The sequence below is a fragment of the Haliotis cracherodii genome, unplaced genomic scaffold (assembly GCF_022045235.1).
Source record: "Haliotis cracherodii isolate W230 unplaced genomic scaffold, xgHalCrac1.p SCAF_9, whole genome shotgun sequence".
Taxonomy (NCBI): Eukaryota; Metazoa; Mollusca; class Gastropoda; order Lepetellida; family Haliotidae; genus Haliotis; species Haliotis cracherodii.
Genome location: NW_027266343.1, coordinates 33,000,242 through 33,025,730, shown reverse-complemented (window position 1 = coordinate 33,025,730; position 25,489 = coordinate 33,000,242). Strand labels below are relative to the sequence as shown.

At 41.6% G+C, this 25,489-nt stretch overlaps 1 protein-coding gene across 1 annotated transcript; it reads right to left on the bottom strand.

Annotated features, from left to right (window-relative positions):
- Window positions 1-500: 500 nt before the first annotated feature.
- On the bottom strand, window positions 501-20,619 carry LOC139452494 (uncharacterized). Its single transcript, XM_071233991.1, has 3 exons — window positions 20,055-20,619; window positions 16,259-16,428; window positions 501-581 (listed from the first exon to the last, which is right to left on the bottom strand). Exons 1-3 carry the CDS (start codon window positions 20,617-20,619, stop codon window positions 501-503), a joined length of 816 nt encoding a protein of 271 aa, XP_071090092.1.
- Window positions 20,620-25,489: the final 4,870 nt, after the last annotated feature.

Sequence of the window (25,489 nt, the reverse complement as noted above, 5' to 3'; positions counted from 1 at the left end):
TTATATCGCGGCGTGTCAGCTTAATGTGGGAGGAAAGCCACTTCGGTCGAACCCACGAGCACGGGTATGGTGCTGACAAACCTAGAAACATAATCGGGGCGAACCGGGATTCGAAACCACAATCATAGGTTTCTAGCGTGCCCAAGGGACGCAACTCTGCACAGCGAATCGCGGCGCCACCCGCCACCCGTGCCCCCATAAAACACGACATCAGGTTAGAAAATATTCCATAATGGTAAATTTATTGTGATCAAATCTAAACGCAACTAATTTCGTTTATTAAATTAGAAACATAATATAAATTGATTTGTTTCAACATTTATATGTCCATGCACATACGCGTCTCTCGTTTGCCTCCGTCCCGGGTCTTGTGTTCTTCTATACACATACGACACATGGTTCATGGCCTGGCCCATCTGTACAAGTCTTCTTCACAATCCCTGAGTATGACGGAGTTCCGGTTCTCTGTGTTGATATGTCTGGCATGAAGACGCCATATGTTAAGGCATCCCCCGCCCTTGGATGTCGTCCCCCGTCAGACGCTTGTGTTTCGTCCGCCTGTTCTGGAACCATACTTTCACCTGAAAATAGCCATTATCCAATCAATTGAAATAGACACATAGTCTGTGATATACAAGATATAAACCATGCACCATACAATTATATTCAACACTGGCAACATGTTACAATGCAATTATGTACAGACAGAAATCTGTCATACACGAGATTGAAAGCTTGTACAGTGCATTTACATGCTAAGTACACACAATTCTATCCCAACCAAAATGAAGAGCATTCATTTTAAATTTTTGGTCAGGGTCGAAATTACACATGTCGTCTATTGTATAAACAGTACGGGCCATGCTTACTCTTTTCGCGAACTCTAGTTGTCTCCACTGATTTTCAGACATCTATTCATGTAGTGTTTAATTAGTTTATATTTTTATATATTTTATTATATTAATTGTTATATTATGTTTTGAAGAATCCTTCATACAATTATAATAATATAATTGGTTTAGCTTGTGTACACTAAATATAGGAGTGAGTGGGTTCGATTTATGCCGCTTTTAGCAATATTACAGCGGGGGACACGACAAATGGGCCTCACACATTCTACCCATGTCGGGAATCGAACCCGGGTCTTCGACGTGACAAGTGAACGCTTTAACCACTAGACTACCCGACGGCCCCCTATATATATAGGAATCAATATTCATCCTATATTAAAGATTAAAAGAATGTCTAAATGTTACTATTATTGGAGGTAAGATGAAATGGGGTTTAACGTGGGTTCAAAGATTATTGCCCTAATACAGCGATATGCATGCACGTGTGGGTGGGTGTGGCTGCTTGTACTATCTAGTCCGTACTAATGCCGACTTATGCCGATTTTATAGTGCTTGTCCACTGCGATATCATGTCGCAGTTTAACATTAATAACCCACTCAGACACAGTATGCTGATTCCGAACCGGAAAGTCCGTGTTTTAGTCGAGCGCCAGACAGGGTACTATCTTTTAATGTCTCTTGGTATGACTCGGCCGGGTGTCGAACCCCGGACCTTCCGCTCCCCGGGCGGACGCTCTACCTCTAGACCACGGAGGCGGTCATAGAAGGCGGTTTTTAAAAAAAGTAGAATATTAATGACCATGTAAGTAAAGTTTATATAATAAAAATCTACTTATCACTGAGCACGAATCACACTATGAGTGACAAGGTGTCGTGGGCACAAAAACTAACCAGATACCAACTAACTTATTCATCAACAATATCTTTAAGGACAGAGACAAAAATCACTCAATAGAATTTGGTACATATTTTCAGCCGTATATGCTATTGTGACTTCTATGGCGATACAGAGTTGGTCTTAATAAGGTTCAGGAATAAAAGACATCCAAATCTCCACAACGCTCCATCCCTTCATCGAAGCTCAACGCGACAAAATATTGCAACTTTGAGCGACTGTGAACTTAGATGGGGATTACCTGTCTTCAGTCACAGGTACATAAGAAGTAGCTATTTCCCCATTAAAGAGCATTTCAAAGTTACACGCGAGTGATATAGATATGTGAGTAGGGACTTCTTCTTGCTGAAAGGACGGGAAGATTATGTCCCCATTGATGGTGTCTTTGCCTAATTACAGCACATCCTTGCTAATGGGTTACATGTACACCTGGCCTGTCTTCTGTGGCTGCCGCTAGGTGTCACTGGGTGCACGTGCAGCTCGTGCTTGTCATCTGTACCAGAGCCCGTTTTCGACTGTTTGCCCTCCCCGTCTTGCCCACAACACTAATCGTCCCTGTCTTACACCGCGTGTTGATTTAGTATAGAAACCTAAGTAAACCCAGCTCGTATGAAGACCACAGAAGACACACAATTAAACCGGAATTTTCTCTAACAATTGGAAGTGGCAGCATTAAAGGTGATGACGTCACCAATCTCGTGCATCTCACGCTGGCGGTGAGAGTGTCTCGCGCACCTGAACAAATCTTTTACCTGTGATGTGGCAGGACTCGTTTTAAGGAGAAGAGAATGGGGGGACGGGTTAAGTAGCCACGCTTACAAAGACAGGGTGGTTTGGTTGAGCTAATAAGTTTTTAAATAGCGGTAATGACGACAGTGTTTTCCTATGGGTAATTTGGCACGACGTGTACACAGAACGGCGTGAAATCGTGAAGAGGTACACGGGGGACTGGTTCTACGTGGTGGAGCCAGGCGGTGCCTTTGCGACGCAGCACAACGGGCAGTAATGTAGTTTGACAGGCATATACGGTCGCTTCAATGATGTTACAGGTACACCTTGACGATTTCATGCACATGTGAACTATATCATGTTTTGTTATGATTCATATGTTGGTAGGAGCTGGATAAAAGGTATGGAGTATTTGGGTATCGTGGTCAATATATTTTTCAAAACTTGTTTAAAGAGTATTGTACAAAGAATTTAAGAAAATTTATACATCTAAATTATAACGTTAGCTTACAAATGCATCGTGGTATCAGTCGACAAGATGCATAAACGAAAACAATAACAATAACAACAAACGATAATGTAATGTAGTAACCACAACCATTATTATCATTATTAGTAGTATTATTGTTGTTGTTGTTATTATTATTATTATTATTATTATTATTATTAGCTGTTTTGGATACATGTACTTTTGCACTATTAGGACAGCATAGCACATAAGACAATTTGGAAACATCAGATTGGCTCGCGGTACGAATGAGGTAAACCAAATGATGATAAGAAAATGATAAGTAAATGGGCAGTTTGTATTAACGAGCACTTTCCACTGTCGTCTATTTGCCAAAGAGACATAACTATTCACATATTTGCCATATTTGCCATGTGTTTTTATTGTATTTCTGGGGATAACGTTACTATTACATTCTTCAAAATATTCATCAGTAATTATTGAAAACAGGATTTCAAATAGAAGGTACGATACAGTGACTCAACAAGCTAGTTATGAGGGGTTATCGTTAGCTCGTATCATTTTGTCATTATCTATTTTCAACACGAAGAAACCTGGCGTCGGGATGCAGATGTAACAATGTTAGTCCAAGGTCTACCGCCTCGTAATTGGCATTTGTCACAAGAATGAAAGAAAGAAAAAAAGTTGAGCATCTGCGTCTAACCATCTGATTATAGCTGCAGCATTCTCTTCTTCCTCTTTCAATTTGATCAACCTCCTCCTGACATGGCGTTTCTGCTGATATGCGCGAACGCACGAGCATACCGACCCCCGTTTCTGATGTAGGCCAAGAAAGATATGGTAAAAATAATTCTCCAAAATAACAAGTAATAAGCTAAGTGAATGTGATATTCAACTGTTAGCTACACTGGGTCTAGATTTGTAATCTTCGGGTGATTTAGTAGCGTGCGACGGGAGTTTGTTATTCTTTCAACTGTGATAAAGTCAGAGACATTGAGCTAAACATGTAGTGGCTAAACATTGCCGTGATTTATAATAAATTAGTGTCTTATGCACGGAGTTACCTCCTGTAGAGGTTAAAAGTCAAAGAGACGACTTCAAAACTGGCATATGGTTTAATACGCTTTGTAAATATTTAAATTCGGCACACCATCCAAATGTCTCGTTTATCTTTTTCGGAGAAACATTTCTGTTATGCCCATGCGCTTAAAGAGAGACGATAATGATTTCTCTCTTTTGATAAAAACATAGATTACTATCAATTTATTTCTAGGCTAATACTTACATTATGTTTTGGTCCAAAAACCAAAAGCACAAAATAAAATATAATTGTTCATGTTAAAATAGTTGGATTTGGCTAATGTATTATTTATTAAACAGCGAACAGAAAAAAAACCCACCAAGCACATTATTTGACAAAACATAAAGCAGCTGGAATATAACTATATGCATGTAATTCATATGTTTATAAAAAACAATATCAGTCATACGTGACCTATGAATTTCAAATTCTACGGTTTCAAAAAAACACGTGCACCACCTTTAATAATATACGTTTGGTGTTATTATAAATTGCTCAAATGATTTTATGAAAACAAATATCATTCATACGAAACTTATTCCGTGTTTTAAATTTACACAACCTCAGCGTATGGACATAAATAACGGAGTCGATACCCTAACTGACACTACTATCAGCGCCCCCTGATGAGGGACAAACAGCCACGCCGTTGATGTACACTGTACGCAATGTCTGCCTTAAACGCCCAGCAAATAACAGTGTATACCATGATAGATATACATTTTACATATATGTCAGCACCAACCCTTTTAAGCAAAATAGCCTTGTAATTGAACCAATGTGACCTTTGAACCCTATAATTGGGTATTATAAAAGATCATATTCCAAGAATTACCGTAAAATATCAGAGTTATGTGTTCATCCTCAGGTAAAAAAAGAAACACCTTTAATATTGTGAAGGGCTAATGTCATGACTTTTTAAAAAAAACGCACGTATCGATATGTCTCTGATGTAAGCGCCCAAACTCCATAATTATAAGATCTAAGCTTAAAGCAAAGTTTATTGCACGATTCCGACTGTACCACAAGCATATGCCAGGGCCGTAGCCAGCAGCCCTCCCCCCCCCTCCCCCCCGGATTTTTTTTATAGAAAACATTTTTCCTTGTGAAAGTTAACTTGAACTTGATACTTATACAAATATTTGCACCCCCCCGCCCCTGTCAAAAAAAGTTAACTACGGCCTTGTATGCTATGAATCCCTATATAATAGTTATGACAGGTGTTCCCGAAAACGTGAGCGTATCCTGCCCCATGTTTCACAACGTTGACGAATATACGACTCACTGAGTGCATATAGTTTTACACCGCTATTTGCAATGTTCCAGCAATATGACGATGATGACTGACAGAACCACACTTCCCACCTGGAGCTGTGAAGGCGAGTGCGTAGATTTTGCGCTTAATCAGCATTGTTAACCGTTTGCTGCTGAAGCTGGTAGGCTGCGTCCATGTGGATGTCGTAGGTGGATGTGAAGGAGTAGGTCAATATTCCGCGTAGCACAGGGTGTAACAAGAATTGGCTTCTCATATATACACGTCTAATCAGTCAAACCTGGCGGAGTTTTTTGTTTTTCGTGCAAACACTTTTACTTTCACTTTCACTTGGCTACCCAACCGCAAATTATACTCCTGAACACAAACCAACTTATCTGTACTAGATATTGCAACACACGAAACACCAGGGTGCCGTTGTACAAAACAACCTGAGCTCTACGACTTTCCGTAAGTCTATGTTAAGGTATGGGAGTTACATCACCTCAGCGCTAAGATCACTTTGTACAACGGCACCCAGATATCTATCTCATGGCCACTGCATATTGATGCTCATCAAACACACCAGATACCCAACTCATCAGCAATACAAAGGATGCTCGCCAAACAAAAATTATAGGCAACTTATGACAAAATTTTAATATATATTGATGCTCCCCAAATAATACACTGTCTCTCTAGAACTCATGGCCAATATATATTGATACTCACCTAAGACTATTGGTCTGGAAATCACTATTGCGATAACTATTGATATTGAATAAAAACTATTAAAAAAAAACTAAAAAAAACTATTGATATTGAAAGAAACTATTGCGATAACTATTGATATTGAAAGAAACTATTGCGATAACTATTGATATTGTAAGCAACTATTGCGTAAAATATAGATGGATTTTAGAGATGAATTAAACCTTGGATCTGAAGTTTCCTTTGAATGTGATAACTATAACAACAAATAAAAAGTAAGTTTTGAGATATGATTGATTTGTTTTTTCTTTACCCTGATAATTTACGAAAAAGAAACCTGTAAATTACTACCACTCATGATCCAAAGAAAAACTCATTTTAACACCACTGCATGTATTTTATTGATATGGTAAATACAATCGAAACTATCAATATTCCTAACTGAAATCGATACTTTTGATCGGAAACTGATTTAACAATCGATTGTTTTACTTTAAGCGCCTACAAATGACAATATATCGATATTTCGATTTACCGTGACACCCCTAACCCAACATCATCTTTTGAAATTAGCAACAATCTGATGTAGATAATACCCACTGGCAACCAAGTAATAATATCATATTGCAAATGTATAACCAATGCTGGTGAAACACATCGTCACTAGTAGCATATCCTGACCCCTGACCGTTACTGTTGAGGTCGTCTACATACATATATAGACAAATTCGAACTTTGATGTGTCGAACTTACGCTTGTCTCGAAGTTAAAGATTGGTCCCTGCGTATGTCGAACTTACGCTTGTCTCGAAGTTAAAAATTGGTCCCTGCGTATTCCCTCTTCCTTTTCGGTTGTGTCGAACCTCGGATAACTCGAAGAATTTACATAGGTCCCCTCAACATCGACACAACGGTGTTTGACTCTCTATGATTCATGAATACGAGAAAGCGCTAATTGAAACGATTTCACTTGAAACAGATTCGTCCGAATTAACAAGGTTTAACTGTATGCATCCCTTTATTATTGACAGAAATGTCATTCATGAAAATAAACCCTTTCGATAATCGTTAGAAATATCTGCTAAAAGCTGAGTCTAGTGAACGAGGTCGACTCCATTTCCTTTGCCTCAACCCAACATATCTGTCACTCTCCCCCCTCCCCTTCCCTCCTCCCCCATCTACACCCTTCCCCGACCACACACGCCTCCTTCCATCACCCACCACATGATAAAGTACGCCTCCCATATCTGTATAATGTAATAAACTAACATATGTTGTACTTACATTGATATCGAGATAACAGTTGCTGCAGTCGAGCAGCTGGGTGTTGTGTACCGTACTTTGACCCCAGGAGGAACAACGCTGTTTCATAAATGACAGCCTTGACTGGCTTATCTAAACCTGCAAATCGTGTTATACATTTTTACGGGAGCGTTATTACTTTTGTAATTACTGAAATGCCCGAGTTGAAAGTAGTCTGAGCATATAAAGGCGAAGATTGTTTAGTGATTGAGATGTTGCGACACATTTGAAGGATGTGTGATTATTTCCTGATTGACACCAACATGATCATGATCATGATCATGATCATGATCATCATCATCATCATCATCATTTAAAGATTAAAATAAAAAATGCAGCAAAGAGGGTCTGGGTGATCCTGGCACGGTCAGGCTGGTTAGGCTCATCATCAGCTCAGGGCCTTTGCCCCCTCTACACGCAGCCCAGACAGCGAATGGAACTTCTCCCAGGAAGCGCTGCCTAGTCAAACCCACCCAGAACTTTTGAGAGAATGTGAAAACTCCCCAACACTGCAGCCTTCTGCATTACCCAGATTGTCAGAAGGGCTGTATTCCTGGTAGCAAATCCGGGTACTCTCCCAATGTCAGTCAACAGATTGGGAGGTACCAAACCTAAAGCACCGAGAACAATGGGGAGTCGGACAACTTGGTACTTGGAATGCAAGCGTGACATTTCGAAAGCGAGGTCTGCATATTTGCCAAGTTTTTCTTCAATCTTGTCAATCACATTGGTGTCAAAGGGAACAGAAAATTCAATGATATAAATGATTTCTTTGGATTTATAAGAAAGGACAAGATCAGGTTGGTTGGCCTGGATACGTCCGAGGCTGTAAATGGGCCTATCCAAAGAATGTTTTATTTATCATTTTCCATGACGCCCCACTACATATTCTGGGTCGTACCATGGATGGACCTCTGTGTCAAAACCACAAGCATGGCGAAGACGGTAATAAAATGATCGAGCTACACCATCATGTCGTTTAAGATACTGTGTTTGTGCCAAAGCTGGGCATCCCAGGAAGCGCTGTCTAGTCGAACCCCCAACACTGCAGCCTTCTGCATTACCCAGATTGTCAGAAGGGCTGTATTCCTGGTAGCAAATACGGGTACTCTCCCAATATCAATGTCAGTCAACAGATTGGAAGGTACCAAACCTAGGGCAGCGAGAACAATGGGGAGTCTGACAACTTGGTACTTGGGATGCAAGCTTGACATTTGGAAAGCGAGGTTTGCATATTTGCCATGTTTTTCCCGAATCTGGTCAATCACATTAGTGTCAAAAGGGACAGAAATTCAATGATATAAATGAATCAAGATCACGCTGTAGTACCTTATTTGATACACGAGCTAGTACCTTACTTGATAAACGCTCTAGTACCTTACTTGATACACGCGCTAGTACCTTACTTGATACAAGCCCTGGTTACTGATACACGCGCTAGTACCTTACTTGATACACGCGCTAGTACCTTACTTGATAAACGCTCTAGTACCTTACTTGATACACGCGCTAGTACCTTACTTGATAAACGCTCTAGTACCTTACTTGATACACGCTCTAGTACCTTACTTGATAAACGCTCTAGTACCTTACTTGATACACGCTCTAGTACCTTACTTGATACACGCGCTAGTACCTTACTTGACACACGCGCTAGTACCTTACTTGATACACGCTCTAGTACCTTACTTGATACACGCACTAGTACCTTACTTGATACACACTTTAGTACCTTACTTGATACTGGCGCTAGTACCTTACTTGATACTCGCGGTAGTACCTTACTTGATACTCGTGCTAGTACCTTACTTGATACTCGCTCTAGTACCTTACTTGATACACGCTTTAGTACCTTACTTGATACTCGCGCTAGTACCTTACTTGATACTCGCTCTAGTACCTTACTTGATACACGCTTTAGTACCTTACTTGATACTCGCGCTAGTACCTTACTTGATACTCGCGCTAGTACCTTACTTGATACACGCGCTAGTACCTTACTTGATACAAGCCCTGGTTACTGATACACGCGCTAGTACCTTACTTGATACACGCTCTAGTACCTTACTTGATACACGGCCTGGTTACTGATACACGCGCTAGTACCTTACTTGATACAAGCTCTAGTACCTTACTTGATACACGCACTAGTACCTTACTTGATACACGCGCTAGTACCTTACTTGATACACGCTCTAGTACCTTACTTGATACACGCTTTAGAACCTTACTTGATACACGCGCTAGTACCTTACTTGATACACGCGCTTGTACCTTACTTGATACACGCTCTAGTACCTTACTTGATACACGCTCTAGTACCTTATTTGATACACGCTCTAGTACCTTATTTGATACACGCTTTAGAACCTTACTTGATACACGCGCTAGTACCTTACTTGATACACGGCCTGGTTACTGATACACGCGCTAGTACCTTACTTGATACAAGCTCTAGTACCTTACTTGATACACGCACTAGTACCTTACTTGATACACGCGCTAGTACCTTACTTGATACACGCTCTAGTACCTTACTTGATACACGCTCTAGTACCTAACTTGATACACGCTCTAGTACCTTGATACGCGCGTGTACCTTAATACGCTCTAGTACCTTACTTGATACACGCTCTAGTACCTTGATACGCGCGTGTACCTTAATACGCTCTAGTACCTTACTTGATACACGCTCTAGTACCTTACTTGATACACGCGCTAGTACCTTACTTGATACACGCGCTAGTACTGAACTTGATACACGCTCTAGAACCTTACTTGATACACGCGCTAGTACCTTACTTGATACACGCGCTAGTACCTTACTGATACACGCTCTAGTACCTTACTTGATACACGCGCTAGTACCTTACTTGATACACGCGCTAGTACCTTACTTGATACACGCGGTAGTACCTTACTTGATACACGCGCTAGTACCTTACTTGATAAACGCTCTAGTACCTTACTTGATACACGCGCTAGTACCTTACTTGATACACGCTCTAGTACCTTACTTGATACACGCTTTAGTACCTTACTTGATACTCGCGCTAGTACCTTACTTGATACATGCGCTAGTACCTTACTTGATACAAGCCCTGGTTACTGATACACGCGCTAGTACCTTACTTGATACACGCTCTAGTACCTTACTTGATACACGGCCTGGTTACTGATACACGCGCTAGTACCTTACTTGATACAAGCTCTAGTACCTTACTTGATACACGCACTAGTACCTTACTGATACACGCTTTAGTACCTTACTTGATACACGCGCTAGTACCTTTCTTGACCAAGGTTCGAACACCTGCACTTAAACGTCAGATAGAAAGGCGATGTGAGGCCCCAGTGACTCAGAACGCATACAGAATGCATGTACTTCATCCATGTAAGCAAATGTCAATGAGTGATAACGTATTCAAGCGTGTACACACATGCTTCGCAAACCTATATGCACATGTAGGTCTACCTGCTACAGGAATAAATTCAAGTCAATTAATAAATTTGAATGTATACTAGTATTAGATTACACATGGGAAGCATTGTAACATAGGAACTGACTAAAGAATAAGTGTTAAAATAACATAAAAAACTGTTTGTCATGGCCATCCTGAATACGAAAATCCTGAGAGACGGCCATTTAATTAAAATATTAACCAGACGATAGGCTACTATTTAGTAATCGGACTTATCCGTGCGCAGCCATTGTACGTTTTGCTAGGCGTTAAATCCCGGTAGAGTTCGAGCCGACGGACCCCAATAATGCTATGATGTAATGTAATATTACCTAATTTTCTATCATTTCTGAATACAAATTGATTACAATCTCTTCATTTATTTATCAAGCAGTGTGATATTCACTGGCGACATTAACGCTGAATGACAAAGGGTGTTTGTCGTCTGGTATTGTTGGCTAAACAACGAACTGCTCCATCGTCTGACTAGGTGACGAAGGATACTAATTGCTGGGGGGTCCAAAGGAAGTTCGTGTTAGCAGACTATTTCCCTAATGACTGGTTTGAATAAGATATGAAGCGTATCCTTTAGGTAATCAATTACCATATCACAATAGGCCGATTTGACACTATGATTCATAGACACACTCAACAAAATAATACGTCGAAATGGGTATATCAAAAATTCATTAAACGTGTATAATGACTGTGGATATTTTGCTTCTCAACATGACAGCCACTATCCTGGCTTAATGGCGTTAAGTATCTTTAATAGGGTATCGAGTGGCTGTGAAAAAAACCTAATCTGTCTTCAGCGTACAAGCGTGGTGACAGGTTTTATTCTGTCCTCGCGAGGACGCGCTGTATGGGGAAGACGCCAAGCCCTTCTGACGTTCCTGTGTGTAATGCGAGACAAGGAAAACACATCCATTTGACAGGCTCCGGCCCATGATCACCCGAACTGGCCTTTGATCTGGGGGTTGTTACCTTCCTAATAACAGAAAAATGGACAAGTAATTTGCCGAGGAACAATTAGCCAGATCGTCCGCTGTGGTTACAAGGGCTGAAATCCCTATTGGACGTTCATGTATACCAAGTCAGGTATTGGAGCTATTTAGTACTTGGGAATTTGATAGTGTTGGCTAGGACACTTCACAAGCTAGCTATAATGAGTGCCGTCATTTGTTTCGATGCTGTCACTCAAATAGGGACAAGATGTGGAACAATAGAAACCCAACGGCTCCGTTTAGTCCCTACTCTTTAAACAAAAGTTTCGGGGTAACATTGCTTGGAATGCGGGGGTGGTGGGGGCAGGTATCCCAGGTTGTCGACTCTCATGGTACTGTATCGTGTTGCTTCGGATGAGCCGAATTCGGGTTCAGCAGGATATCAAATGTAACAAGGGCTATAACAAAGGCTGTTGCGGTCCTAATGCCATGAACGTTACAGTTTTACGTTTTAGGTGAATAACGGTTTTATATTTGTCGGAATTGATATATATTTTTATTGTGAACATTAATGTATCAGTTATTTTACTTTTATTATTTATGGTTAATGCCATTGGTTGCATGCTCACCATTTTCGCGAACACCTGATGTCAATATATTTTATTTTTTGATCACTATTATGCATTTTAGGTCCTATGGTATCGGGCAGATAATTCTGATTATTCCTACTGCGTTGACCTCCATTGAAGATCGGTCTTCAGCAACCCATGCTTGTCGTAAGAGGCGACTAACGGGATCGGGTTGTCAAGCTCGCTGACTTGGATGATGCATTTCATCGCAATACTATCCCATTTGCGTGGATCGATGCTCATGATAGCAATCACTGGATTGGCTGGACCAGACTCGACTATTTACAGACAGCCGTCATATCGCTTGAATATTGCAGAGTGCGGCGTTAAACAATAAACAAACACACATTGAGGTTTTGAAATTACAGGTTTGAGATGTCTCGTAACAAAACACTTATATGCAAACAAATATCATTCATCTTTTTCTATACTATGGATAAATCAGACGTTTTACATCTGTGGTGACATGGTGATATTGAGCTGATCATCATTATAATATTTTGGTGAAAATAACACCCGGCTCAAGCTTTTGATGTTTATGGAAATGTCTGTCTTTGATTTTGTAAGCTTACAGGTAAGACATCACCTAGAATACCATCCGTGTGAAAGGGGCGGGTAGCTTAGTGGCTCGTTACGCCGAAGACCCGGTTCGATTCCCGACATTGGTACAATGTGTGAAGCCCATTTCTGGTGTCCACCGCCATGATATTGCTGGAATATTGCTTAAAGCGGCGTAAAACCATACTCACTCACTCCATGCGCCATGGTGGGTCAGGTCAGGTCTTGGCAAGATCCGTCTTCACGTTAAGCTCCTGGGCCCCGTTGCACAAAGTGACCTTAGCGCTAAGTCGGTCGTAACTCCCATTCTTTAACACTGACTTACGACAATCGTAGCGCTAAGATCGCTTTGTGGAACGGGGCCCTGGTTTGACTCACCAGTTGGTTTAAATCAAACAGCATTTTCACGTAACACGTCTTGAAATGGAACAAACGCGCACACTCACTCAACCGCCCACCGAATCACATCACTCACTCACCCACTCTCTTGACATTGCATTTACGACAAAGGAGTTGGCATTGCCGTCACATCAGATGCACGTGACTACGCTATGACAGACGTTTGTTGTTGTGATGTAAAATCATTAATAGTTTCATTTCATCTAAAACAGACATTACACATTAATGACTCCCGTCATTCGCTGAGCGGAGACTCTCTTGGGTCATATTATGTCTGGTCCTCCCCTTGGACCCAACACGACGATCACGGCAATATATTTTTGTCATATGGCGTTAAACACGGGAAATTGATGTCCTCAAGAGCTCTGTGAGCTCGTGACTTCAACCCTCGAGTATATGATTTACCATTGATGAAAACAATATCGATTCACTATCTTATTCCCTGATTATTTCGATAACTAAACAATTACAAAGAATCGGGATCCATATACACTGACTTACGTTAATTAATCATTTAACAGAATTAATAACGCAACGATTGGAGTATGAATCGGTGGTTAAATACTTAAACATGAAGCGTAGTACAATATCTTGCATGGTGTCGAGCTTCGGCGTTTGGATTAGGTTCCACAATGGCACTAATCCCAGTAACTAATCCCTGTGTTTGAGCGGTGTGACATACTGCCCCGACGTGACGTGCGACAACGCTCCAAAACCTCACCGAAAAGAACCCACTCGAGTTGAAACACTGCAGTCATACCACAGCTCAAATATTCATTACACTGGGCTAAATTAGCGATTCTTATCTTCGCTCCACTAGATACAGGCATTGTGAAGAAATAAGATATTGTTTACGCACACTTAACATCACATTTTCGCTAATATCCATTCAACGTTCGAAATTTTATTTCGACTATCAAACTAGAAAATCCGTATTTATCAGATTTCAGAGTCATTAGTAAAGTGTGTGCTCTAATGGGTGGACACCGATCTCCACTTTGACACTGGACACAAAATTTATCATTTCATTCAATATTAGTAATAGCCCGATTCAAGATGACATCCGGGACCCGACGCCAATGTTTTTGTAATTGGTTTATTGATAAAGTATCGCTGAACGCGCAAGTCGGGGTGCTCAAGTGTCAATAATTACGATTGTATTCACCCCCATCAAAACCACCCAGGCGTTTTAAAACTACCGTTTGATAACGTTTATAACGGTATCCAGTGTTTCAGGGGTATTGTGCCCCACTCAGCGGCCCGCCGACCGTGAGGTGTGCTCTGCCAACGGTGCTTCGTGTCTGATGTAATACGGCATTCAACTGTCTCTAACATGGATTGTTAACAAACCTGGGAACCAGCCGCCTGAAAATGAATATTATCATTCCGGTGTGTGACTGATGATTTATTAAAAGGATATTATTTAGAAATGTCAAGGATGGTCACACGATAGTGTATAATGCAGCAATAGAACCGAGACTCATATTTGATCAAGTTGTGCTTATTAATGATTTTAAATAGTCACCAGACTTCTTCCAAGGTTATTCGTGCCGTTCTTCTCTTTCATTGGGTAATATACAAACTGTCATACTTTGTTTTGGCAAACAACGAAACCTCGTTAAACCGGACTCTCAATATACCGGTCGAAAGCTGTTGATAACCTTTATATTAATACATAAGGGTGTGACTTGTTAATCCGAAAACATGGAAGTCGCGACAACTTTACTGTAAAACGTACGGCGGTGTTTAACTTGGTTTAAATGGAGTTTAAACTATTTTTAAAAGATATATTTGAATCATTACACTGTGCAGTATTTGGGACTAAAAGAGTTCTTCATGAGATCGATCTGTCCTGAATGTGACATAGCAAAGTTGAATGTTTCATGATCTGTGAAACTCACACTATCATAATTTTGTAAACTTCGGTCAGGGAATATGGATTGTCAAGCCTAGTCCTGCACCATGACCGTGGAATATATTTATATTTATATGAAAAAATAATAATCTAGAAATGCATACAAAAGCAAGTCTAGCCAGCTCAACCTAGCTCTATTCCACATAGGGATTTTTTTTATTTTTAGAGTCAAGAAGGATATTGTGTAATATAAGATTTCAGAGACTTAATGTTAGTCTATGTCAAGCCCAGCGTGATGTTCTGTGTGATGTCTGAGGAGTTTCCACGTGTGCGATGATTTTACGTTTGATTCATAACTCTTAACAGCATCGATGTCTCCCTTGCTCCTGGTGATAGCGTGTACACTGTATTGTACTCTTTGTCTGTCGTACTGTCTCCAGAACCATCTCTGGTTGGCGTTTCGTCACAGGGACCGCCCACCCCACGGGCCCACCCTTCTACCCGTGTTTCTGAATGTCCAACTGTCAACCCCTTTCACATACGCGTGTTTCTCAATGTCTGACTGTCCACCCCTCCTATATACCCGTGTCTGAATGTCCAACTGTCAACCCTTCCCACATACACGTGTATCTCAATGTCTGACTGTCCACCCCTCCTATATACCCGTGTCTAAATGTCCAACTGTCAACCCTTCGCACATACACGTGTTTCTCAATGTCTGACTGTCCACCCCTCCTATATACCCGTGTCTGAATGTCCAACTGTCAACCCTTCCCACATACACGTGTTTCTCAATGTCTGTCTGTCAACCCCTCCTACATACCCGTGTTTCTAACGTTTTGTCTATTCACACCTCCCATGTATCCGTGTTTCTGAATGTCCGACTGTCCACCCCTCCTGCACACCCGTGTTTCTGAATATCTGACTGTCCTCCCTTCCTACACACACGTGTTTCTGAATGTCTGACTGTCCACCCCTTCTACATACACGTGTTTCTAAATGTCTGAATGTCTGACTGTCCACCCCTCCAATACCCGTGCATACCCGTGTTTCTGTATGTCTGACTGTCCACCCCTCCAATGCCCGTACATCTGAATGCCCGACCTTCAACCCTTCCTACCTGTGTTTCTGTCAGGTCAAGGTTGTTGGCGAGATCACGTCTCTCCTGCCCAACGGCGTAGTGGTTGCTGCCAAACGCCCGCTCCAGCTTCAGGAGTTGGGAAGGGGTGAAGGCCGTCCTGTTCCTTTTTGGTTTCCTCCAGGAAGGGAAGAAAATGGCAGGAGATGCATCTGAAAGCAGCAATCCTTGTATGTACGCTATCTCTGCAACATCAAGCTAGTATTTTCCTTTCTGGTCCCACGATTGGGAAACAAACTTGAAATTCATTTTTTATGCTAAACCGTTCCAATCTATGCAAAAATTATCATGTCATAATCCCATCTGCTACTTGTGGTTTTGATGAACTTCAAATACCATTCGGGGGCACGGGTGGCCCAGTCGTCTAAGGTGCCGCGATTCGCTGTGTAGAGTTGCGTCCCTTGGGCTCGCCAGAAACCTATGATTGTGGGTTCGAATCCCGGTTCGACCCGATTATGTTTCTAGGTTTGTCAGCACCATACCCGTGCTCATGGGTTTCACCGAAGTGATAAACGTCGGAGACCTGCATCACTTCAGGCTTTCCTCCCACATTAAGCTGACACGCCGTGACATAACTGGAATAATGTTAAAAGCGGCGTTAAACCCAACTCACTCACTCACCCTAAGGCGCCACAATTCGATGTGCAGAGTTGCGTGCCTTGGGCACCCACGAAAGCTACAATCGTGGGTTCGAATTGCGCTTCGCCCGGATAATGTTTTTAGGTTTGTCAGCACGGTCCCATGCTCATGCTTGTGGATTTCACCAAAGTGGTAAACGTCTGAGACCTGCAACACTGGCGGACTTTCCTCCCACATTAAGCTGACACGCCGATACCGATAAAAGCTGCGTTAAACCCAACTCACTCACTCCATTTTATCAGTGGCTCAAATATCGTCGTCTTGTAAGAGTACAGGGTGTGTGTCCTGATGTCTTTAACCTGCGATTGCAGAACGTTAAACTACCAATAAATCAAGGAATCATTTATTTGTGATGTGATTTGCTTTCTAAAAGAAAGCTTGACGCCTGTTCCCAACCAGCGGTTTATATAATGAGGAGGAAGCTCTTTAACTACATTATACTATTGATGACGAATAAGAAGTCGTTATTGCTCTGTTAATCCTCGTTTCAAGGGTATACAAGGTCTATTATTTCACATGATCAAAGCTTAACTCGTTTCAGACTTCGTCTAATACTGCCACTTGTCGATCAATAATAGAGGCTTGGTTTTCTTTGACTTGTCAAAAGATTTATGACGGCGCGTGGGCCTCAACCGAAGCATAGAAACACCATGTAGCTGATACCCAATCTCAAATATCAACTAAGTGGGAAATATGTAGAGGTAATGCAAAAAATAAACCCATTTACTGTTATCCAACACCTGGGTACGGACTTCTAATGCATTACGTGTGCGGGTGTGACAATCAGTCAATCTGGCAGTCCCCCAGAGTTGCAGGTGCTCCCTAACATCGATAGCCCAGAACAGTTCCTTGGTGCATACTCGCCCCTCTGCCCAGACCTCTGTCTTATCTACGCTACCTCATTGTCAACTGCACGTCCCGAGGCTTTTAGCTTATCTCGGCAAACTGCTACATTTCAGAGAAAATTGGTGATAATTAGGCAAATTCTTGATCGTAATGAGCAAATATAAGAGTGAGAACGAACACCTCTTATTCACGGCTAAGCGCAGTAAATTGCCGCGGCGCTAAGAAGCTAGGGCAGAAGGATTCGGCGTAGTAATTACGCGGATTGAGACAGTGTCAACGGAGTTGTAACCCGGCTTGTGGCGTGATACAAGTGACAAGTTCTGCCTTGTACATGTCACTAAGACTGGGCTCCGCATGCTTCCCACGTGCCCACGAAACGCATTAAAGTCGTCCGTGTCAAATCAATTTCGTGAGCAAACAAATCAGAAAAATAAATGTGGATTTCTTTTTAAGATGCATCACGTTCGTAGAAATATAGTTAGCATAAATAACAGTATACCGTTCCAGTTTTTGTCGTATATATTGCCTGCAGTCTTTCAGACACTCCCACCTATTTATAAGAACAATTATATTCTTAATTTACACAGGGCCGATGTGGTTTCGGAGCACGTACAGTCACTGATAAGAAAATGTGAGAAATGTATTTTGAGGATAAAGGATCGGTGAACGCTGATGGTTTATGGGTTATGGCTGATTTATTATTGCGCTTAATTATTAACAAACACGTCTTAATTCATATAGACCGACTTGGTCTTGTGGTGGAGCGTCTGTCCGGAGAGCGGAAGGCCGGGGGTTCGATCCTCGGCCGCGTCAAACCAAATGACGTTAAAAGATGGTACTTGTTGTTACCCTGTCTGGCGCTCGGCATTAAGAGGCTACAACAAGGACTGGTCGGCTCGGAGTCAGTATACTGTGTCTGAGTGGGGTATCCATGTTAAACTGCGGCATGGTATCTCAGTGAGCTAGCACTATAAATCGGCATCAGTCCGGACTAGTACAAGCAGCCTAACAAACACATACACGTACATGCACGTCGCTATATAAGTGTAATAATCTTGGACGCGACGTTAAACACAATTTCACCTCACCTCACCTCACATGTACGTGATTAATGAAATACATTTTGTTACAATTTAGAAAGTAGGTTATCTGTACCAAATAACATCCTAGTCAGTTAGTAAATGCTGTCCACGCTCTTTACCTATATTTCAGCTATATCACGATAACCTGTTAATAAGCTCATCCCTGTGAAGATTCGGGTCAGAATAGGTCTTCAGCAACCCATGCTTGCCGTAAGAGGCAACTATGCTTGTAGTAAGAGGCGACTAACGGGATCCGTTGATCAGGCTCACTGACTTGGTTGATGCATGTTTGCATATCCCAGTTGCGTACATCGATTCTCATGACGTCAATCACTCGATTGTCTGGTCATGATTCGATTATTATCAAACCGCCGTCATACAGTTGGATTATTGCTGAGTGCGGCCTCAAACAATTAACAAAACAAACAGTAATGTCATCAGGCAAACTACTGATTGATGACATGAGCAACAATCCACGCCGTCGGGCGCGGTAACGTACAATTCGTCAGATCCCAGTGTAAATGTAACTATAGCCTATAGCCTATAGCCTTCATAGACTAGGACAATCAGGGGCACCTGGGGGCCTATTCCGGAATCAGTTGCCGATATAAATCATTGAAACAATCATGGATAATAAAACACATGTTAGATGATTTCACTTTGACGTTGTACATACACGCATACCAATGTCCATCTATATATAAACACCAAACAACAATCGGTAGACACCGCGTTCAAGATTATTACAATCAAAGAGCGACGTGTGCCACCACCAGGCTTCCGTTCTTCTGGCTCTATCCACTAGATCACGGAGGCGGTCAACAACATTCGGACAACCCAGAATCGGACACGAGGTAGGACGTGCTGTGACTCTGTGTTTTCTACTACTACTACTACTACTACTACTACTACTACTACTACTACTATTCATGCTAAATGATGATTTCGTACGGTTGTGTATGAACCGTGAAGATCTGGGTTGGAATCGGTCTCCAGCAACCCATGTTCTTCGTAAAAGGCGACTAACGGATCGGGCAGTCAGGCTCGCTGACTTGAGTGATGCATGTTATCGTATCCCTGTTGCGTGGATCGATGCTCATGAATGAATCACTGGATTGTCTGGTCCAGAGTCGATCATTTACAGACCGCCGTCATATAGCTGGAATATTTCTAAGTGCGGCGTAAAACAACACACAATCATACAATCTTACCAGTTACACCAACCATGTTGTTCATGATCTGAGACTGAATGTTCCAGAGTCTTGTCAACCTTGTACCGGATGTGACGTCATCAGTTGATACTCCTAGCATGGCATCCGGGTATCGGTGCCCTGCATCCTCGTGACATAGCATACCAGTAGATGTGAGGAGAGATGGCCATTGAGCAGCTCCTGTGAATCTCAGCATATCACCATGGCAACATCTGCCGTCATACACACCGTCGCCATTCATTTCCGGTCCAAAATGAGACCCATGTTCCCGTAGATATCGTCCGGAATAGGTTATATCATCCATCATGGGGTACATGGGTCGTGGAATAGCAAGTGCTGGTCGAGTGGTCGCCAGTTTGAGGTACACGGAGGTTAAACGTTCTTTTACGTCAAGTTCATCTTTGATAAAAATGTCATCTTTGTTGGCAAAACGATCTCCGTTGTTAGATTTGTTGCTTGTAGAGTCTGATATGCACAAACATTTACCCTTATCATTCCCCTTAGCTTCCAGTATGGCATCAATGGTAAACTTCATTTTCTGTTCTTTTGCCTTCTCTGCCACCATGTTGATAATACCACACCTCAATTAGTAAATCTCAGCGAGACGTTCCATCTTGAGCAAAGGTTCCAAAAAACCCCTCCTTCTGATCCAACTCTCGCTAGACAACAAGTGGCCACTGTCCCACCCTTCCCTGCCCTGTGTCCACTCAGCTAACGCAGGACAAATGTCACCCGTGTTGTTATAAGCCGCTGTCCCTCTGACCCCATCAGCTGTGTTGTCTGGGCAGTGTGACATGGGACCGACTGTTTACATGTACCCCGCTACCTGTAAATCATCCCGGGGCTTGTGCCTTTCCCATGTGCCGGCAAATATTATACCCTTTCATTAGTGTATATGGTCCCTGATCAATCATTCTCTGAGAGTATTGCAGTATATGTATACGAATGTCATTACTGCTTGTAAAGCACTCCCTGACCTGATATATCTAATTAAAAAAAATTTAAAAAAATTTATGACCGTGATGTAAACATAAAAAGTCAACGACAGAGAATAACCAGTATCGATTATCCAAAGAAACAGATTCTTATGAGTGCAAAGGCAAAATAGTGGTGAAATTATAGGAATGGATCACGGAAAATCACGAAAAGGGTAAGCATGCATAAAAATGTATACAGTTGTCCTGCCACGCGACGGCGGCCTGTCAAGAAACCAAACAATCAAGTGATGATCTAGAAATAAGGTCACACGATGGCGGATTTAATGATTTTGTTGAAATTAAAAATGCTGTGTTTATTTCTAATTATGTCTGCTGTGTTCAGGCACAGCAATTCTAATGCTAATACGTAACGGTTACTTTCCTCGCGTACACTGCTACTTTAAGAAGGACTTAGATAATAATACTAATAATTAGTGCATTTATAATGCGCCAGATTCCATTCACCAAGAGGATGCTCATAGCGCTACATTATTATTACCCCGGTCAATGGATCAGCACTCGATTTTCATTCTCAGCTCCCCGGGGAGTATACAACCAAAGCTGCCTGTGAGGCGCTAGAAGGTTAACAACCACATTACCATCTCATTGTACCTGGTACCCACTCACTGCTGGGTGAACATAGGCACATTTCGAACAAAGTCACTTGTGGTACATGTGCTTCAGTGTGGGGCAGGACCGAAGCCCTAGCCACTTTTAGGAGTCAAGCTGCTGAACGTGGTCACCCATCCATCTACTCCCCGAGACCGACGTTGCTTAACTTCACAGGACAACGTGCCACTATCAGGAAATGCTCTCCTCTCAAACATGAAGACACCATTGATTGCAAATATTGGATGAAAATTAATAGTATTTTACAATGTTATTAGATAGAAAAAAATGTTTCTTTTCGAATACGCACACGGGAAACGTGTTTTATGTGTTTTTGTTCTGAAGTTTTCATAATGCCTTCAGCAGAATCTCAAAATTTATTGTTTTTTAGATTGTGTTATGGTTTGGTCATGTCTACCAGTAAGCTACATAAACGTAGCGACATAGAAATTCATTCTGATCCAGGAAACCAGAACAAACACAATTCAAAACTAGATAATGGTATTCCAAAATACAAAATTAATTATAAATGTGTTTTGGCTTAAACGCAAGGGCAGGTTTTGACATAGGCGCACCTATGTACGTAATAATAATGAATGACTAATTCATTATTCCTAAAGCCTGCCATTTTTGCACTGTCATTGCTGGTTTAGTTTATATCAGTTACTTGTGCAACATTTCACCTCGCAATTGATTTTAAAGCTTTTAATCTCGGTTCATGGGTCACGATGAATCGCCAATTTGTTAAATAAATGTAATCATGAAGTACTTTAGTCGTCATAATGAAGCTTTATTGAGAGGAACAGCGAGTGCATTATCCACTCCGTCGGCTACACCGGTAGCCATCACCGTATCCTCACTCTGTTATACAGGGAAATCGGCAGTTAGTAGTGCAAGCATGTGACATCACAATGCGCCAATGGAGGGAGAGTGGACTACCATTTCAGACAGGCAGTCGGAACAAACAAAAAATTAGGCTTAAAAGTTCCCTATGGGTCTCGGCAAATTACGACAATTTACGGTTTCCTTCGGAAAGGGCTTCATCCACAAGACCCTAGTTATGAAATAGCCGTGATATTAGGGACCTTTATTCATAAAAGCATGTAATTATATTAGATCCTCTTACACCGAAGAAGATCAAAGTCGTCCGAGCAATGGTGGCTATTAGAACAAACTTCCTCTTCACTAGAGCTGGTGCAATTAGTTTAACGATTCTATCATCTCAAAGAAATCTATTCCATCCGCATATGGAAAGACACGGAATACATGTTGACAAAAGAAAATTTTGAATACGCTTATCTGTTAATAGTGTATTTAGAGGCCGGCCGGCCTGTGTATTAGACGTTATTAAGGCGGTTTATAACATAATGATGTATGCATTTCGGTCTTTGCAAACCGGAAGTCTGTACATGGGACTTGCGCAGGAGTCGAGTAGCGCGTTCTGCCAGCACGCAAAACAAACATGGCCAGATTGATGCGCAAATGGAATACTGTTTTCCTCAAAACAACCAAACGGTTTTAAAAGGTTTACTTATAATCTGGTAAATACAATTTCCAGCTCTATGCCATGGCGATATGAGACGTAGCAAAACATTGACTATGAAGTTCGCTTTGATTCGCGTTCGCCGCGCTGAATAGGGACCGGAGGAGAACGTCGGTGTACTTTTGATGTGGGGATATGAGTTAGGTAGCTTTTTGTCTGGAATCCCGTCTCAGATTCATCATCACGCAAATGAAGCAAACATAACCAAACTCGTCTAGCGTCGTTTACTTTTCACGCTAAGCGGAAATCTTTGATGTCGTGTTCACTCGATAACTTTTAAGTAAAAAATCAAAAGAAAACATGATAATCATGTGCCTGAATTAATTTTTATCTGAGGTCTGACTTATTGTGACTGGTTGAGGCGATTGGTTTGAGAGGGTATCAACAGCCCTGCCGGTGACAAGAATAGTCCCGCGGTCGTATGGTTGGGCTGATGAATCAATTAGCAGGAACGGGGATGTGCAGATGGTGAGAGGGATGGGATCACATTGGTAGCAAAGCAGACTGATACAATTGAATAATTTCGTCACACAATGTTTCTTGATTTCGTAAAATATATTTTGCGATAATATCTAATGTGTGTACATTTGATACTTTTATACAAATAGTTAAACCTGTTAGTCGAAGATAATTGAAAGTGTGTCACTGTATACGTAGTTCTGATATAAGCAACTTGTGCGAATAGGTCTTATTCCGGGATAATAAAGTATAATCGTTTTAAATTATATTACAAACTAAGCACAAGCTAATGAGGTTTTACTTTCTTTTATTACTTTCAAACACTTTTGAAAGTGTTTCCTTCATCAATTTCTTCTAAAAAAATGTACGAACGATTTCATATTGCCGTCATGGACTGACATGGAGCTTATATTGACATAATAAATTGACAGAATATATTGCAACTAATCAACAAATTGAAAGTAAGGTCACCAATCATATGCCCGAGAACAAAGCAATTTGACTAACATGAAATCTCGTACAAACCGAGATATAAATGACACTGTCGACGTCCATATTTGCTACAGCCATGTATTTTGTTTATTTCGTCACGAATGGCTGCAATGTAATATACCATTAGTTACTTATTCCCTGCTGTATTATGCGTGTTTATTCGAGAAAAAATATTTTATTTGAACAGAAATACACTTGTATTAGATAAGAAAACTGTCGTTTGAAGACATTAACAACATGCGCTTCGTTTGACAGTATGATGTTGCCATTTTCCGCATCTTGAGCCATAAATCATATCCGGCCGTTGCGGTCTTCAGACACGAGCCGTGCACCCTTGTTCGCCATCACCTAACCAGTAAACTGCCATGTTTTCGTTTATTAAAGGTAAACACACACACGAACCTCAAAGCCCCAGAGATGATACGTACGAGTCATAAACCGGCGTTAATGAAGACATATATCCCATACAGATCCAGGTTCGTATTTCAAACACCCTTTTGACATTGTTAACGTTAATGTAGACGAAGCTCCGAACAAGGCACCGGCCACGTGTTGTCAAAGTCGTTGCTGACCCTGCATCGTTCCTGTAGCGAATTTCTGACCTACCCTGGGTGGGGAGCGCGGATCTAAGTGGGAGTCACTTTACAATCGCATTGCTCTATTTTCTACTCATTAAAGGCGCTAATAATTGACAAGGTTTGCTCAAAATGTTAATTCAAGTCTTTTCTGTTCTCAACGTGTGAAATGATAGTCCGGCATTGACTCTAGTCTCTAAACCCCGGCATATTGATGTGAAAAGATCAACTTGGTGTTATCATTTCATTACTTCTCTTTTCGGATGGCTGATCTCATTCATATCATTGTTTGTATCGTTTTAACCCTTTAATCACCCATCGCGTTTTCGAATTAAGATGTAACAATGTATCCTGCAGTCCCCTCCGCACTGCTGGCCAATATTCCACTATGGGGAAGAGATGATCCCGCGTGCAAATTTCCCAGCACGTTTTAACTGCCATGTCATTGAGCGGACCATGGTAGCACCCTGCCTGAGTTCCCGACCCCCCGGGCTCGACACAAAACCAGGTCCACCCAACACAGCTGTACACTTTAGGGTCGCGTTTCATGCTGTTCTGCACAGCATTGGCGTATATGGGGACGTCCTCAAGACCCGCAAAGAAGCCCAGTATTCATTGGCTACATATAATAGCATTGATTAGATATGTTAAACATGGGGGGCCGGTTTCCCCCCATGACTATTACATACATGGCGTTAGACTGCGGTCGAGGTAATCAGCAAAGCAGGATTAAGGGCAGAGCTTCATAAATCAAGTTAAACGATTATAATTTAAGGTATT

What these genes read in the sequence shown, in the direction of transcription:
- LOC139452494 (XM_071233991.1), bottom strand. Translation starts at nt 20,619, where the DNA reads ATGGTGGCAGAGAAGGCAAAAGAACAGAAAATGAAGTTTACCATTGAT. An exon ending in CAACATGGTTGGTGTAACTG is followed by an intron (nt 16,429 to 20,054) that starts GTAAGATTGTAT and finishes TGCTGCTTTCAG; the next exon opens with ATGCATCTCCTGCCATTTTC. An exon ending in TTGACCTGACAGAAACACAG is followed by an intron (nt 582 to 16,258) that starts GTAGGAAGGGTT and finishes GGCTATTTTCAG; the next exon opens with GTGAAAGTATGGTTCCAGAA.